Source organism: Limulus polyphemus, unplaced genomic scaffold (assembly GCF_000517525.1).
Source record: "Limulus polyphemus unplaced genomic scaffold, Limulus_polyphemus-2.1.2 Scaffold9227, whole genome shotgun sequence".
Classification (NCBI taxonomy): Eukaryota; Metazoa; Arthropoda; class Merostomata; order Xiphosura; family Limulidae; genus Limulus; species Limulus polyphemus.
This window is the reverse complement of record NW_013674837.1, coordinates 236-14,430: the sequence shown is the minus strand read 5'-3', so window position 1 is coordinate 14,430 and position 14,195 is coordinate 236. Positions and strand designations below refer to the sequence as shown.

Genomic DNA, 14,195 nt, shown 5'->3' with positions numbered 1-14,195 from the left:
AACATTATACATTTATATATATTTATATATTATTTTTATTATATTGACCTTTCACCCATGCCTGGCTAACAATACAGAAGTTATAACAACTTGGTTCACGTGCACTCATGTTACCGTATCAAATAACATAAAACTAACCTTTGGTCTGGACAAAGTAACTTGTCTTGGCTGTGTTTTAGTCGACTAGTATTTTGTAAAATACAGTCACATTTCAATTATTATATATTATATATATGTATATAGATTATTGCTATATTGAAATAAGTTCTTAAACATATTTTTCCTAAAACAGAGAATGGTAAATAAAGAAGTAAAGCAAACAATTATATCTTCTACTTACGACCTTTGTACTCAGTTGTTGCTTGACATAGGTTGTTAAGCCTTTCAAAATTTTGCACGTGGAGAGTATGAAACAAAATATTTTTTTAGGTTTTATATATATATTTGAATAACTAAAAAATCATAAATTACGTCATCAATACCATAGAATTCAACTATAACTTATCAAGCTCAGTAACTAAGATGTATTTTACTCTAAACAAATATGAAATTTTGAGCAGAAAAAGATACAACCTATCTCATTGAAATCTTGGTTCAAAAGAAAGAAATGGTGCTAGCTACGTTAGAAAGGCTAAAAAAAAACACTAGGGGACATTCTGAGCTTCCGATTGGTTATTTATGTCATATATAGAAAGTAAGTGTATCTAAGGGAGTGCTTCCAAAAATGGAAAGAGGTGAGCAGGGTGCCACTGTGTTTGATTTATTACATGAGCAATATCTTAGCAAATAGAAAAGATAAGACCTTATTTTATATTCCAGCTTGTCAATATCTGTAATTTGAGTTTCTAATTCGTATGAAACTATAGACTTAGAATTTTGACTTCACAAACATCTAATTTGAACCAGTGCTGCATTCAACATACCACGTGATACACAAAAATTGATGTTTATCTGTGATTTTTAAGTATTTACTTTTAAGTTAAGAAATTGAGTAATATGTAGTTCTAAAATCGATTTTTATAATCTACAATTTGTTACCAAACTTATTGACATACATTCATGAAATAGTAGTTCAATAAAATTTTGAATGCGAGTCAACAAACGAGATGACATGGTCTTTCACATGTGACCCGTCTTGAAAGGGTTAAAGCTTGTTACAGTATACATCTATTTATACCTAAATTTTATTGTTTTATTACCCTTTGAACTATGTCTAAATATAAATATCAAATTATATGGAGAACATGCAATTCACATTATGGTATCGATTTACATAATGCATGGACTATTCGTGAGCATACCTCATAAAACTTATTATTATTAATATTATTATTTATTTTTCTTCATCTAACCTAAAATGTTTTACATTTTAATTACTTTCATAATAATAAATAAAGAATAGACATGAAAAACAAGATATAAAGTACTTACATGGGTCTTTTTTTGCTATTGACTGTTGATGAAACTTAACCTCACTTTTTTATACTGATTGTACTACTGCACTAAATAATTTCTATTTAATCAAATAATGCACGAAAGAATACAGAATAATAACATGTAAAAAGGAAACAATGTTCCATAACTGTCACAATCGTTTTGGCTTTCTAACTGTGTGATAAAAGGCATTAAAAATTCAGCTAAGCTTGTTGATGTGTTTCTCGTGGGAATAAAGTTTGAAGTGAAAGGTAAATAGACATTTCTCTGTATAGACAACAATGTATTGTAATACATCATTTTATAGAGAAAAACTTTGGCTTTCTATTGGTTTTAAATAATGTAGTCTTAAATGTCAGAGAGAACTATTGGCAAGTTCTGAGAGAGAGGATGTGACAGGTGGGTGTGGTAATAGTGATCTGATTTTCTATTTTATTGCTCTGTAACTAAATAAGATTGAAGGCTATGTAAATTGTGTTTTGCCTGAAAACATTATAATAAGAAGTATACATTAAATTTCGTGCTTCTCGGAGGGATGGTAAAAAATTAGACAAGAGGAAATGCAGATTACAAATGTCACAGTTCTCATACTAGTGGAGATTGAGAATTTTTTTTCTTATAAAATTAAGAACTTAAAATTTAAATAATACTAAACTTTGATTTATTATCTATGTTGTGATGCGAGTTTATTCATATACATTTGATAATAAAGTTGTTTAATTAAGTTTTGAATGTAACTCTGTGAAAGGTTGCAATATGTGCCTTTTTACCTACCCGAGGTGAAAGGGTAGGTTTTATTTTTGTGCAATTTATTTTCATTGATAAAACCTGTTAGAAGTTGATTGTGTACAGCTGTGTGCAAACTGTACACTGTTTAGTTTATTATGGTACAAAGTTCGAGGCAAAGTACTTGTGCTTGCCTTGAGTGTGGGGCATTTTGCAGTGCATATTTGGTACCTGGGGGGTCAAACCTTATGTGTCCCAACAAATTCTCATGCGTATGGGACACGGGAGATTGTATTAACTAGAACACTGAATAGTACTTTAGGCTCTCATATCACACCGTGATAAGTTAAATAACATTTTATTTATATTTTTTCAGTTGTTTAATGAACATCTGTATTTGTTGACATTGAGTTGTAGACAAAAGCAAAGTAAAACTTATGGAGGATCTCAATTAAGTAGTGTTTCAACCAAGCCTTGCGTTATGTTTATGAATTAGGCCTAGTGCTTAAATTAGACTACAAATAGACCTACTGTTACTAACGTTAGAGTCAGATAATATTTATTTACATGTATATAAGTGTGAATGCATAGTATTTAAATTACATAATTAAAGAAATAGTAACAGTGGAAACACTATCAAATTAAGTTACCTAAGTTTTTCAATTCCTATCATCTTCCATTCGTTTTAGTTATGAAATCCATTCATCTCCCCTACACTAAAACTGACCTGTTATTATTTTGTTCTGGATTATAGTGTGCTATTCCTTTTTCCTATAATTAACTAATTTTCATTAGTTAATTTATAGCAATCTTTATGGAGTTTTCTTAACACCCATTATTTTTGAAGGGCTACACTTTTTATTTAATATTGCATAAGCAGGCACGGATATAGGGGAAGGGTCATGAGAGCCCCCCCCCCCCCTCCATTTTTTCAGGAGTTAATAACTGTTTAAGAATGCATGGATTTAGAGGATCCAACCCCTCTCCTCCATTTTTATTTATTTTTTTCAGAAACTAAAAAATAACCAGATGTCCTTATTTTACCACACAGCATATAAAAAAATAGAAACATTATCTGGCAGTGTTTTTATGTGATTGGTCTATTAATTACTGTATCTGGCAGTGTTTTTATGTGATTGGTCTATTAATTACCGTAAAAGCTTTTTTTGAGGTTTTCTGAAATCAACAAAGCTGGAGTCTACAATAATCAAGTTAAGGCCCCAGTCAATAATTTAAATGTTGCCATGGTAAATTTTTATTCCTTGTTTGTTCCCAGGCTCACACTGTAGAGATTAGTTTCATCAAAGTTAGTTACTGCTTAGAGCACCAGAAGCTATTGTAACATAGACTTGTTACAAAATTGATTTCTCATTGTTTGGAAGTTAAAGTTATTGTGAAAAAGGTCTTTTTCATATTTTTTGATATTTAAAATAACTAAAAATGCAAAAGGTATTATAAGTAATGACTTTTATTCCTTAGTTTTCTAAATGTTCTAAGCCTTTATTATTAAACCTTCTGATCTTAATGCCATCATTAAGACTTGCAGCTCCCTCTAGCTAACATTTAAATTACAATATTGAAAATATAATAATAGCATTCCAACCACACTATATGTCATATCTATTGCTGACAACACGTTTTACACTATCCAGAGCTCCTCGGGTTGTCTGGGATACAACAAATGCAGCAGTGGTTACATCACTATTTATATAAGCCTTTTGATACAACAGTTATGGTGCATAAGCCTTTTACAAGTCAGTGAATAATGATTACAATTATATTTCTCATGAGACAATTTTTAATACTATATTCTTTACCTAGTCTTTTAGGGATTTTCAATAGGGAGGGGGTTGTAAGGAGCATGTACTAATCAGTTAATCAGATGTTGTCAATTAATGAGCCATTTGCATATTAAATTAGCAAATACCACTAATTGATCAGTTGTATATGATATATGATTGCTGAGACAAATTTGTTCACTCCTGACAAGCCACAGTTTGCAGTTTGAGCACTGATGTGTATTTGTGTATATAGTTTTGGTTTGAGATGTAGAAGTATGCATTTTTAAATGTTTGTGGCTATGTACTAGACTCATGCAGTTGAAAATGTATGTGTGTAGCTTTCTAGAAACCTACCCAGTATTTTACTAGCAATAGAACAATAAAACTATTTGTCCAATAGGCAAAGTGCAGTGGTAAAACTTGTCACTGTATGAATTCCACATTTCCCGTACTGTGTATATCATTCTTTATATTTTATCATTGAATACATGACTGTAATTTGGTTAACAGTAATAAAAAGTAAAAACATAAAATTGCTCACTGTTTTGTTTAACAGTAAATAACTCGTAAATCTGTAAACTTTTGCAAGTTACGTGCCTAGCTAAAGGCATTTACTAAGAACATAAGGTATAACCCAGTTGTTCCAACTTGTGAATATGATGTATATTTTAGTTAATTATATTTCAAAATCTTAAATGTAACTACTCTTAGATTTTGCAAATTTTCTTTATTGTACTTAACACAGTGATGAACTTGTATAATATATTCAGAAAATGCTATTATTGTGCTTGTATTTATGAATAATACTATATAATAAATGAAACAATGTATTCTGATGGTGTAGTAGGGACTATTATTATAGTAGATTTTACAAAGAATATAAATTAATGTTCATAAAATATTCAGTTACTCAATATGCTTAAAGTATTTGCTGTATTTTCAATAAAGATTTGTATCATCAGAATATTTACTAAATAATAAACTTATCAGATTTTATGAAGATTTTTTTTTTTTGGTAAACATAATGAAAAACTTCTTGCTTGCAAACATTGCAACTCAAATCATGAAATATCTAGTATAAAAGTAAAAACAATTTAATTTAAAAAAAGAACCAAACATCAACAAACACGTTATGTGTTGTTTACTCATAAAGAAGTTAAAACAATATTTATAAGGAAAAATCACACATTTTTAGGTCTGGTTACAAACCTTTTGGACAACCCTTGTACAGCTTTGATTTTGTTCTCACACTCAAATAATTTGCTCATGTCAGTGCAGTATATTAATATCTCCTAGAGCCAAAAGTATTGATCAGACCAGTTAAAGTTTGATTGAGTTATGATAAAAAATAAATTGCACTTAAGAACAAACAAATCAATGTTTCAAAAGGAGGTGTATAGAAACTAATACTGTTGATAATAGAAGTGACCAAGTAGAAAGCTCAAACATTTCAAGAGTTATATAAGTAAGTCAGGGTATGCTTTTACGGGGTACAAGAAAGATCTTGCCAGTGACTTAACTGTAAGTACAGGTGTGATACCTGCAGAAGAGTAAGATAGCATGAAGTGGCTTGTCTTAGTGGATATGTAGCTTCTGAGAAACCACTGTTTGGAGAAGGAGCCAAACTGAACTGTAGAAGTGGACATCAAACTTCAAACAAAGGAGCAAAGTTGTAGGGGGGTTCTTCTTACAGATGAATTCAAATTCAAATTATTTAACAATAATCAGCAAGAGGTTTTTTTGTTGGCAGAGTGTCACATTCAGTATACAAGATCTACATGTAAGGATAGCAGACCAATACAAAAGTGGGCTGCATCTTGGCCAATGGTGTTGAAGATTGTTGTAAACTTGACGGCACCCATTATGTCATTTCCTGTTAGATAAGAACTCATCTTTCAGCTAGTTAGTGGAGACAAATAATACACTTGACTTGTATGAAGTCAATATATGAATACCATTAAGGCTGTATTGGGTTATACGGAAACTGAGTGACATGACAACTTGGCTAAATTGTGGGGAGCAGCACAGGACATTTAGAACAATATTTAACAACCATATAATGATAAAGTTATGGTAACATAAAACTAAGTTTTTTGATCTGTTTGAAGCAAATACAAAAATAATGGTATATTATATAGCTTGTTTACGTTTCTGTTGTATATTCTGTAATAATGCATATTTTAGTATTAATAAATTGACCACTTAGCTGTAATTACTTATTGCCTCTATATTTCTAGTACTGTGTATCAGTGTTACACGTGTTACATTAGTTCTGTCTAATTATTTAGAATATTTTTCTTGCTAATATTATTTTTTGTGGTACTCATGTTAATTTTTGTCTTTCCAGCTAAACCATCACACAGATTGACTCTTCTCTATTTAGCCAATGATGTGGTACAGAATAGTCGAAAAAAAGCAGGCTCTCATTTTGGTGAATCCTTTGCTGAGGTTCTCAAAGAAGCCTGTGTACTTTTGAGGTATGTCACATTATCACTTTACTTTGTATGTGATATACTGCTTTAAATATCCAGGTATTACGTTTTTGAGTGTGATAATCTTGTAGTAGCATTTTGTGTTATATTTTTATAACTCGTCAGTAATGTAGCATTTTATTTCTTGTTTCTGTATGTAATTAAGTATATGTAACAAGTGTCAGGAGTGTAGTATTTCCATAAAATTTTACTTAGTATTACTAATATATTTATGTAATAAACACCAGGAACACTTGTGTATATCATTTCATGAAATTACTATTTATGTGCCAGGGGTTGAAAACTAAACTTTCTTAATTTTAGAAATACTTGTTACAGTTTCCTTTTTTTTTCAATAGTATTATCATGTTCATATCTAAAAATGTAATTTTATATATTATCGAGCTTGATTGTTAAATCTTTTGTCAGTCTAAATTTGTTTTGCTTAAAATGACAGTGCCGTTTCCTTCTTCAGCTCATAGAACAATATAACATTTAAGAAAGCTTAAGTGATTTTACATGTGTTGTATGTGGCTTAGTGGTTAGTATATCTGGATTGTGAAGCTGAAGATTCATGGTTTGTGTCCCATTGCCACAAAACAAAGCTCTGCATATTGGGAACATAAGTATGGGATAAGAGTAATGGTCAGATTTTACTATTCAGTCGGAGAATTGTAGCCCAAGAGTTCAAAATTAGGGACAGCTATGCACAAATAGTCTTTGTATAGCTTTGCATAAAAATTCTACAAATATACTGAGTTGTAAGAATAAAACTAGGAAGGATTAACTAGATGATTTATTAAAATATTATCAAAACTTTTGCTATCTAGTGAGAAAATACGTGTAGATAACTTCAGCTACTTTAGTAAGAGCTTAAAATTATAAAAATAATAAGCAAAATCCAATTTATTAGGAATAACCTAAGACTTAAGACTAATTCTAAAGTGCTTTTTTATGTCAGACACCTAGTGGCTAGAAAGGTTCTGAATTGCATTATTAGGTTTGTTCTAAACAGAAAATTTTTAACCATACAAGTACTTTTGTACTCTTTCATTATAAAACAGATTTGAGCCTATTCTGTTTTCCAGCTAAAAATAATAATTACATATTCACATTTTCTTCATCCTTTAAATGGAATTATTTGTGGCATTTAAGTTCGTATTTGGTAAGAAGGTTTGGACCACCGGCAGCCGAGAGCTACAGTTTCAACTATTTTCAGCTCTTATCATTCCGTCTTCAGCGATGGCATAGTGTAGAGGATATGTGAATTTTGCTTTTAGTGAAAATAATTCTTGTTGTATGTGTTTGTGTATACATAGGGACGAGAAGATACAGACATCGGTAAAAAGGGTGTTTAAGATTTGGGAAGAAAGAAGTGTATATGACCCTGATTTTATTAAAGAACTATATGATGTGCTTGGTAAGCTACTAGATCTTTTATTCTCATGAGGAATTTTTTTTTTGAGGGATGTTCTGTAATTATACTATCTATATTTGTAGTATAAAAACAATTCTAGATATCCACTGTTCTGTAATTATACTATCTATATTTGTAGTGTAAAAACAATTCTAGATATCCACTGTTCTGTAATTATACTATCTATATTTGTAGTATAAAAACAATTTTAGATATACACTGTTCTGTAATTATACTATCTATATTTGTAGTATAAAAACAATTTTAGATATACACTGTTCTGTAATTATACTATCTATATTTGTAGTGTAAAAACAATTCTAGTTTTCCATTGTTCTGTAATTATACTATCTATATTTGTAGTGTAAAAACAATTCTAGATATCCATTGTTCTGTAATTATACTATCTATATTTGTAGTGTAAAAACAATTCTAGATATCCACTGACCTGTAATTATTCTATCTATATTTGTAGTGTAAAAACAATTCTAGATATCCACTGTTCTGTAATTATATTATCTATATTTGTAGTGTAGAACAATTTTAGATATCCACTGACCTGTAATTATTCTATCTATATTTGTAGTGTAAAAACAATTCTAGATATCCACTGTTCTGTAATTATACTATCTATATTTGTAATGTAAAAACAATTCTAGATATCCATTGTTCTGTAATTATACTATCTATATTTGTAGTGTAAAAACAATTCTAGATATCCACTGTTCTGTAATTATATTATCTATATTTGTAATGTAAAAACAATTCTAGATATCCACTGTTCTGTAATTATACTATCTATATTTGTAGTGTGAAAACAGTTCTAGATATCCACTGTTCTGTAATTATTCTATCTATATTTGTAATGTAAAAACAATTCTAGATATCCACTGTTCTGTAATTATTCTATCTATATTTGTAATGTAAAAACAATTCTAGATATCCACTATGAGTCTGTTTACATTTTCAACTATACTTGTATATAACTACATCTTACTTTATTTTTTAAATGAATTAATATTTCATAAAATCTAATCATGTTCACTGTTGAAGAATTAAATTATTGTTAAGTAAATTATAAAGGTTATTTCTCACTAAATTTATGTTAACTTGCTGTGATTTTGGGAGTATGTGTGAAATTCAGAATAAGAATCTGCACAATGAAGTAAAAAAAATAAACTGGCAGGAAAAAGTGAAACAACAATAACAAAAATGTATCTAAAGAAGTGGACAGTTGCTAAGTCCAGTGGATCTTAAGATGCTTATGACCATCAGGTTCATTTATTTCCATCTTATTGATTTGTATGATAAAGCAATGTGGATTGAAATTTTATATCATAATATAGTGATGTCATGCTGCTAATTTTATTTTATTTTTTTGAGGGGGAGGAGCACAGTTGGAAAACAAAGTACTTTAGTTAACAGTGGGGGAGTTAATAGTAATAATAATCATACAAACAATGGTAAGTGGGTGCGTCTTTTTATATTATTAAATTACTTTGATTAATGTATTGATTTCCAACACAGACGAGTGTTTTGAACGTATTTAATCAAATGTTTATCCATGGATTTGGGGTTATTAGAACAGTGGATGGAAAACATTTAGGGGGCCACATTTGGCTTATGAGCACAATGCCACTGTCATAATACATGCTGTGATGACTACTGTTCCATGTTAATATATATATAAATATCACTTCTAATTGAATGACACCGTGGCTTATGTAAAACAAAATGTATTGTTACCATATTCAAAAATGTAGAAGCTACCAGTTAGGATCTAATGGAAATCAAGTGTTATTTACCTCGCATAACCTCAGATACTTGAAACAAGTTAAAAGTTTACATATTTTAGGCATATATAATCAACTTTAGATCCACCTTTGTTTTAACCTAGACCTTGGTATAACTCCATCATTAAGGTCAAAGTAAAGAAAATTGAAACAAGTTAATGGGGTTATTAGATAGCTCATAGTATATTTCTCATACATATATTTTTTGTATCTGGCTATCCAGACAGATATTTTTTACTTTCCATTAGTGGTGTTAAAACATAGAATATATTTTTAAATACTCTATCTATTGACTTGTAGCTATTTATGCCTAGTCAAAGAGTGCCTTCAGTTTTTAGAAAATAAAAATAAATGTTCTGTTTGATATTAGCCTGACATGATAAACAAAAGAGACGTAAGGTAAAACTTTTCATTTCTTTGTTATTAGAGTAAACGAATAATTATGTTCAGTTACAAAACCTTGTAACTTCAGGAAAAGCTCAGAAAGTCAAAAAAAAGATTTGAAAAATCTAATTCTGAATTTCTAACCTTTCCTTAAATTGAATAACAAAAACTTTTTGTGATGTTACTGGTGTATCACATTTGTTTTTACTACTCACTAGTTCCTAGTGGGTTTTCAGTCACTGTGAGTAAAGAATAATCAAATCTTCCTAACTTTTTATATGTAACAGCTACATTTAAGTATTTCCCAACATCTTTAACTGTAAAACATGTTTCTCTTTTTTTTTCTGTCCATTCATACACGCACACACTGTATATCATGAGTACTTTGTTAAATGAAAATCATCTGTTCTATTTTTACTTAAAGTTCATAAAACATTAATTACCAGAGAGAAGAAGAATTGTTTGGCAGTCCATTAAAAAAAGGATATAAATACCTGTGTATAAATCATATTAAGCAATAAATAAGTAGTACGAGATTACATTTAGAGATAAAAGCTAGATATGAATTGAACTTGAAAATAAAACATAAAATATGAAATTAAAAAGATTTAAACTGATCCCAAATAAATATACTAATTATATGCTACTGTGAATATGTAGAGAAATACATTTTTTGTTGTTTTAGATTTGTAATTTTTATGTACACAATAAAATCAAGTTGACTCATTTGTCTAGGACTCTTTTTTTTTTCATTGACAATTTTATTTAGAGATACATGTTTCCACTTCTTTATTATGTTACTTGTGCTCTTTTAATTATCTAAAAATGTTGTAATTTTGTAGTCAAATTGTTACTTAGTGTTCTTGCTGAAAACTAATTAATAGTTTGTGAGTAGCACATAGTTTCAGAGCTTTTATACATACACAACTAGATTTATATGATTTAAGTGCACAATAGTAATTTATTTTTTACTTTGGATGAAATGCTTATGTATGTTTTTTAAATTTCTTAGAAAGTTCCAAAGAAAGTCCACCAGTATCATCAAAAATAATTGCTGATTTTAAGGTAAAAAAGAAAAACTTTATTTCATTTTTAGCCTTTTTTATAACATTTATACTATTTTCAGTATTATATTTGGTTTATTAGGTACATTGACTTCCTTACACATAAGAATAGTAACTGGAGGAACAGCAGATAATTTTTTTTGTGAAGTTAAAACTGAATTTATGACTTATGGAGTTGAAGAAAGAGACTGAACACAATGCAAAACACAGAGGGAAATCTTTATTTAATTCTTAACACAGATCAGAAAAGTGAGTGCTCAAGGCAATTAATAGCACTACTCCCTATCTGCTGATAGCTTTCAGTGTTAGAAGTAGATCTGGTTAAAGTTGACAAAATCTATACAAAATCATATTGAGGCAGAGAGTTAATTATTACAAGGAGGAAATAATAGCTTCATCTTTCCTAGAGTGCATGTGCTACTCACATCATGACATGGTTGATTGAAATAGAAATGACTGGCAACATGTAAATAGGACGTCAGCAAGATAACTGCATTCCATAATTGGTTTTTCTATATGCTAAGCATATGTAAATGTATGTGTTTAAAAAAAAAATAAACTTTACTATTTACCTGACTGTACTACAAAGAAACCTAAATGCTGGTATGTTTCATAAACTACATTTCTCCTTCCCTCTACCTCACACTTGTCCTCAAGCCAACATCTATGGTAGCTTGCTGACAATCATCAGTGGTCAGGGTACAATTCAGTACTCTCACAAAAAATAGTAAAAATATTTAAATATTGTTGAAACTCTGTGTAACTATAACACTGAGTTGCTGTTGATGAAGGATAGGGTCTTTAAATGTTGTTGAAATTCTGTGTAACTATAACATTAAGTTGCTGTTGATGAAGGATAAACTTGGTATATGTCCTTTATCTGCACACTAAATCACAAAATAAAAATGAAGGTAACAGTTTAGGTAATGTCACATATTGAGCACAAAAGAATCACAATATCAAAGTTCAGAGGCTACTGTGTAAGTTACCAAAGATGAAGGGCACTGTCTCAGCATCAGATGTACATAAAAATCATATATTGAGGGTATTGATAACTATTTAAATTGTCAGAGAAGAAGGATAATATCACACACATTAATCATCTGAAGTAGGATGTTATATATTCAATTCAAGCTTTACATGATTGAAGCTACTGTCAGTAGCCTAAACTGACAGTGATGTTTTAATTGGAAAGTCTCCCTCTGATCTGACACGTGATAGAAACTTCTGTCAATTTTGTAGCCTGGACGTGACAGTGATGGTTTAATTGGAAAGTTTTGGAGAGTGTAATGTGCCATTACATTTGGTGCTGTTGTTGGGATCTCCAGATGGCTAGGCTACTGCTCATGAAGTCAATGCCTTCATGTTAGTGGTAGTGGCAGTGGTTGGTCTGACCACAGAAGCTAATTCTCAAAGGAGTGGGTAACATAAAGGTGGATGATGAAAGATGACCTCCTTGTGGTTTGAGGTGGATGGTGAAAGATTAACTGGCTGGGGTTTCTTCTTATTTTGATTAGACTTCATCTCAGGGGAGATGTTTGATTTGGTTATGTAGTGCTCTTTCTGAAGGCACAGGCGTATTTGTTTGTAATGTCCAAAACCTCCAAAGGGAGCACTTTACCAAAATGTATCACCTATTCTATTTCTCTGATGCTTCAGTTTTCACGACTGACATCATCTCTGATGGTAGAGTCAGATGTGTGGTGCTCTGGGACTAGAGCAATATGATACTAATGGTGTTCATATTCTCTCTCCTGCTAAAGATTAGGACAGCTCTTGTGGACCACTTCAAGGTGGAAGTCACCAAAGAAACAATGTTTTTCTTGTATTATAAGAGTTGTCAAGTAACAGAAGTGAACTTGGATATCAACTCTAGAAAGATGAGAAATCAAAATAAATGGTCAGAAAGTAACTCTACTCAAAAAATTTAAAGAGCCTTCATGGACTGAACTGAAACTGGCCTTTTGTCACATGTCTGAGATAATGTTACATCTAATTTTTCTTTGTACTGGGTTGACTAGAAACTCTGAGCACTACTTTTCTGTCCATAGACCATTGTGATTTCCAAAAGCTATTCCTCTTTAATAGTTGAACAGCACACTTACAGGTTTCTGTTGTGTTTACAAACAATATTGGAATCAATATTTTAGGATTACCTTTTGCATACGTATATTCCACTGTTTGTAGCCGCTGTATTAGAACAGTATTAATGCAAGAATTTTGAACAGTGACTACATGCTGAGTCTGGCTTTTTCTGATGCGACATTTATGTCATGCTTAGCAGCAGTTTTAGTTAAAGACTGATGTTAATATCATTTCAAATATTGTATTTAAGATATAACGCAACCAAATGGATGAAATTTTCTCTTCAGATTTGACTGAAACTTGCTTACTTTTAACCGAATAAAATTGTTTAGTGTGGATATAAACATAATTAATAGAATTCATTTTCATACATAGATGTATTAGTTGTGTTATGTTGTAAACAGATACTGAATTGACACTTGCTGTGTTAATATGGTAGAGCTATTTTGTTTGGTTCCATATGTGTAACATGATTGTGTATTGTCATTTTTCATCAAGCCTCAAAAAGTAGCTGATCAGATTCATATGGTGGATAAAATAGCCAAGGAGACACTCACCAAACTGACCATGCTGACTAACAGTAAAGTTGATGCAGCAAGTTCAGAAGCTTTGAGAAAGTTGAAAGGTAAGAACACGTTCTTAAAAATTGAGAGAACTCAGTCTAATAAACCAAAAAGAAAAAAACTGGTTTCAGAGATAAACTTAAAGACAGGGATGTTAATAACTTTTTAAAAGTTATCTAGCAGTAACTGCTACAGAAAACTAAAATTGATTAGCAGATTTGAGATGTTGTATATTAGAATGGGGTAAGTTCCAAGTGCAGTGATTTTAATAGTTTCAGAAGATGCTAAATTCATTATCCTTGCATCCATATTACACCTTTCTGATAAACACAGAGGACTAAGGTGTAGGAAACGTAGCTATTTTGGAGATCTCGTTCTTCATCTATAAATAGATGCAGAGAAATACTCGTGTTATTTTTTTGGGTGAAAAAAAAAATACAAAAGTTTCTATTAAATTTATGATTAGGAAAATAATAA

The 14,195-nt window shown here is 30.4% G+C and overlaps 1 protein-coding gene across 1 annotated transcript in view; it reads left to right on the top strand.

The window, feature by feature from the left end:
- The window catches only part of LOC106475820 (regulation of nuclear pre-mRNA domain-containing protein 1A-like), a gene marked incomplete at its 3' end in the record, with an annotated part of 20,140 nt that extends 6,360 nt beyond the window's left edge, over positions 1–13,780 (top strand). The window contains exons 3-6 of the mRNA XM_022379842.1: positions 6,289–6,418; positions 7,732–7,832; positions 11,019–11,071; positions 13,654–13,780. Coding sequence (XP_022235550.1) covers positions 6,289–6,418; positions 7,732–7,832; positions 11,019–11,071; positions 13,654–13,780 — 411 coding nt within the window. The remainder of the gene's footprint in view (positions 1–6,288; positions 6,419–7,731; positions 7,833–11,018; positions 11,072–13,653) is intronic.
- Between the last annotated feature and the right edge of the window lie 415 nt (positions 13,781–14,195).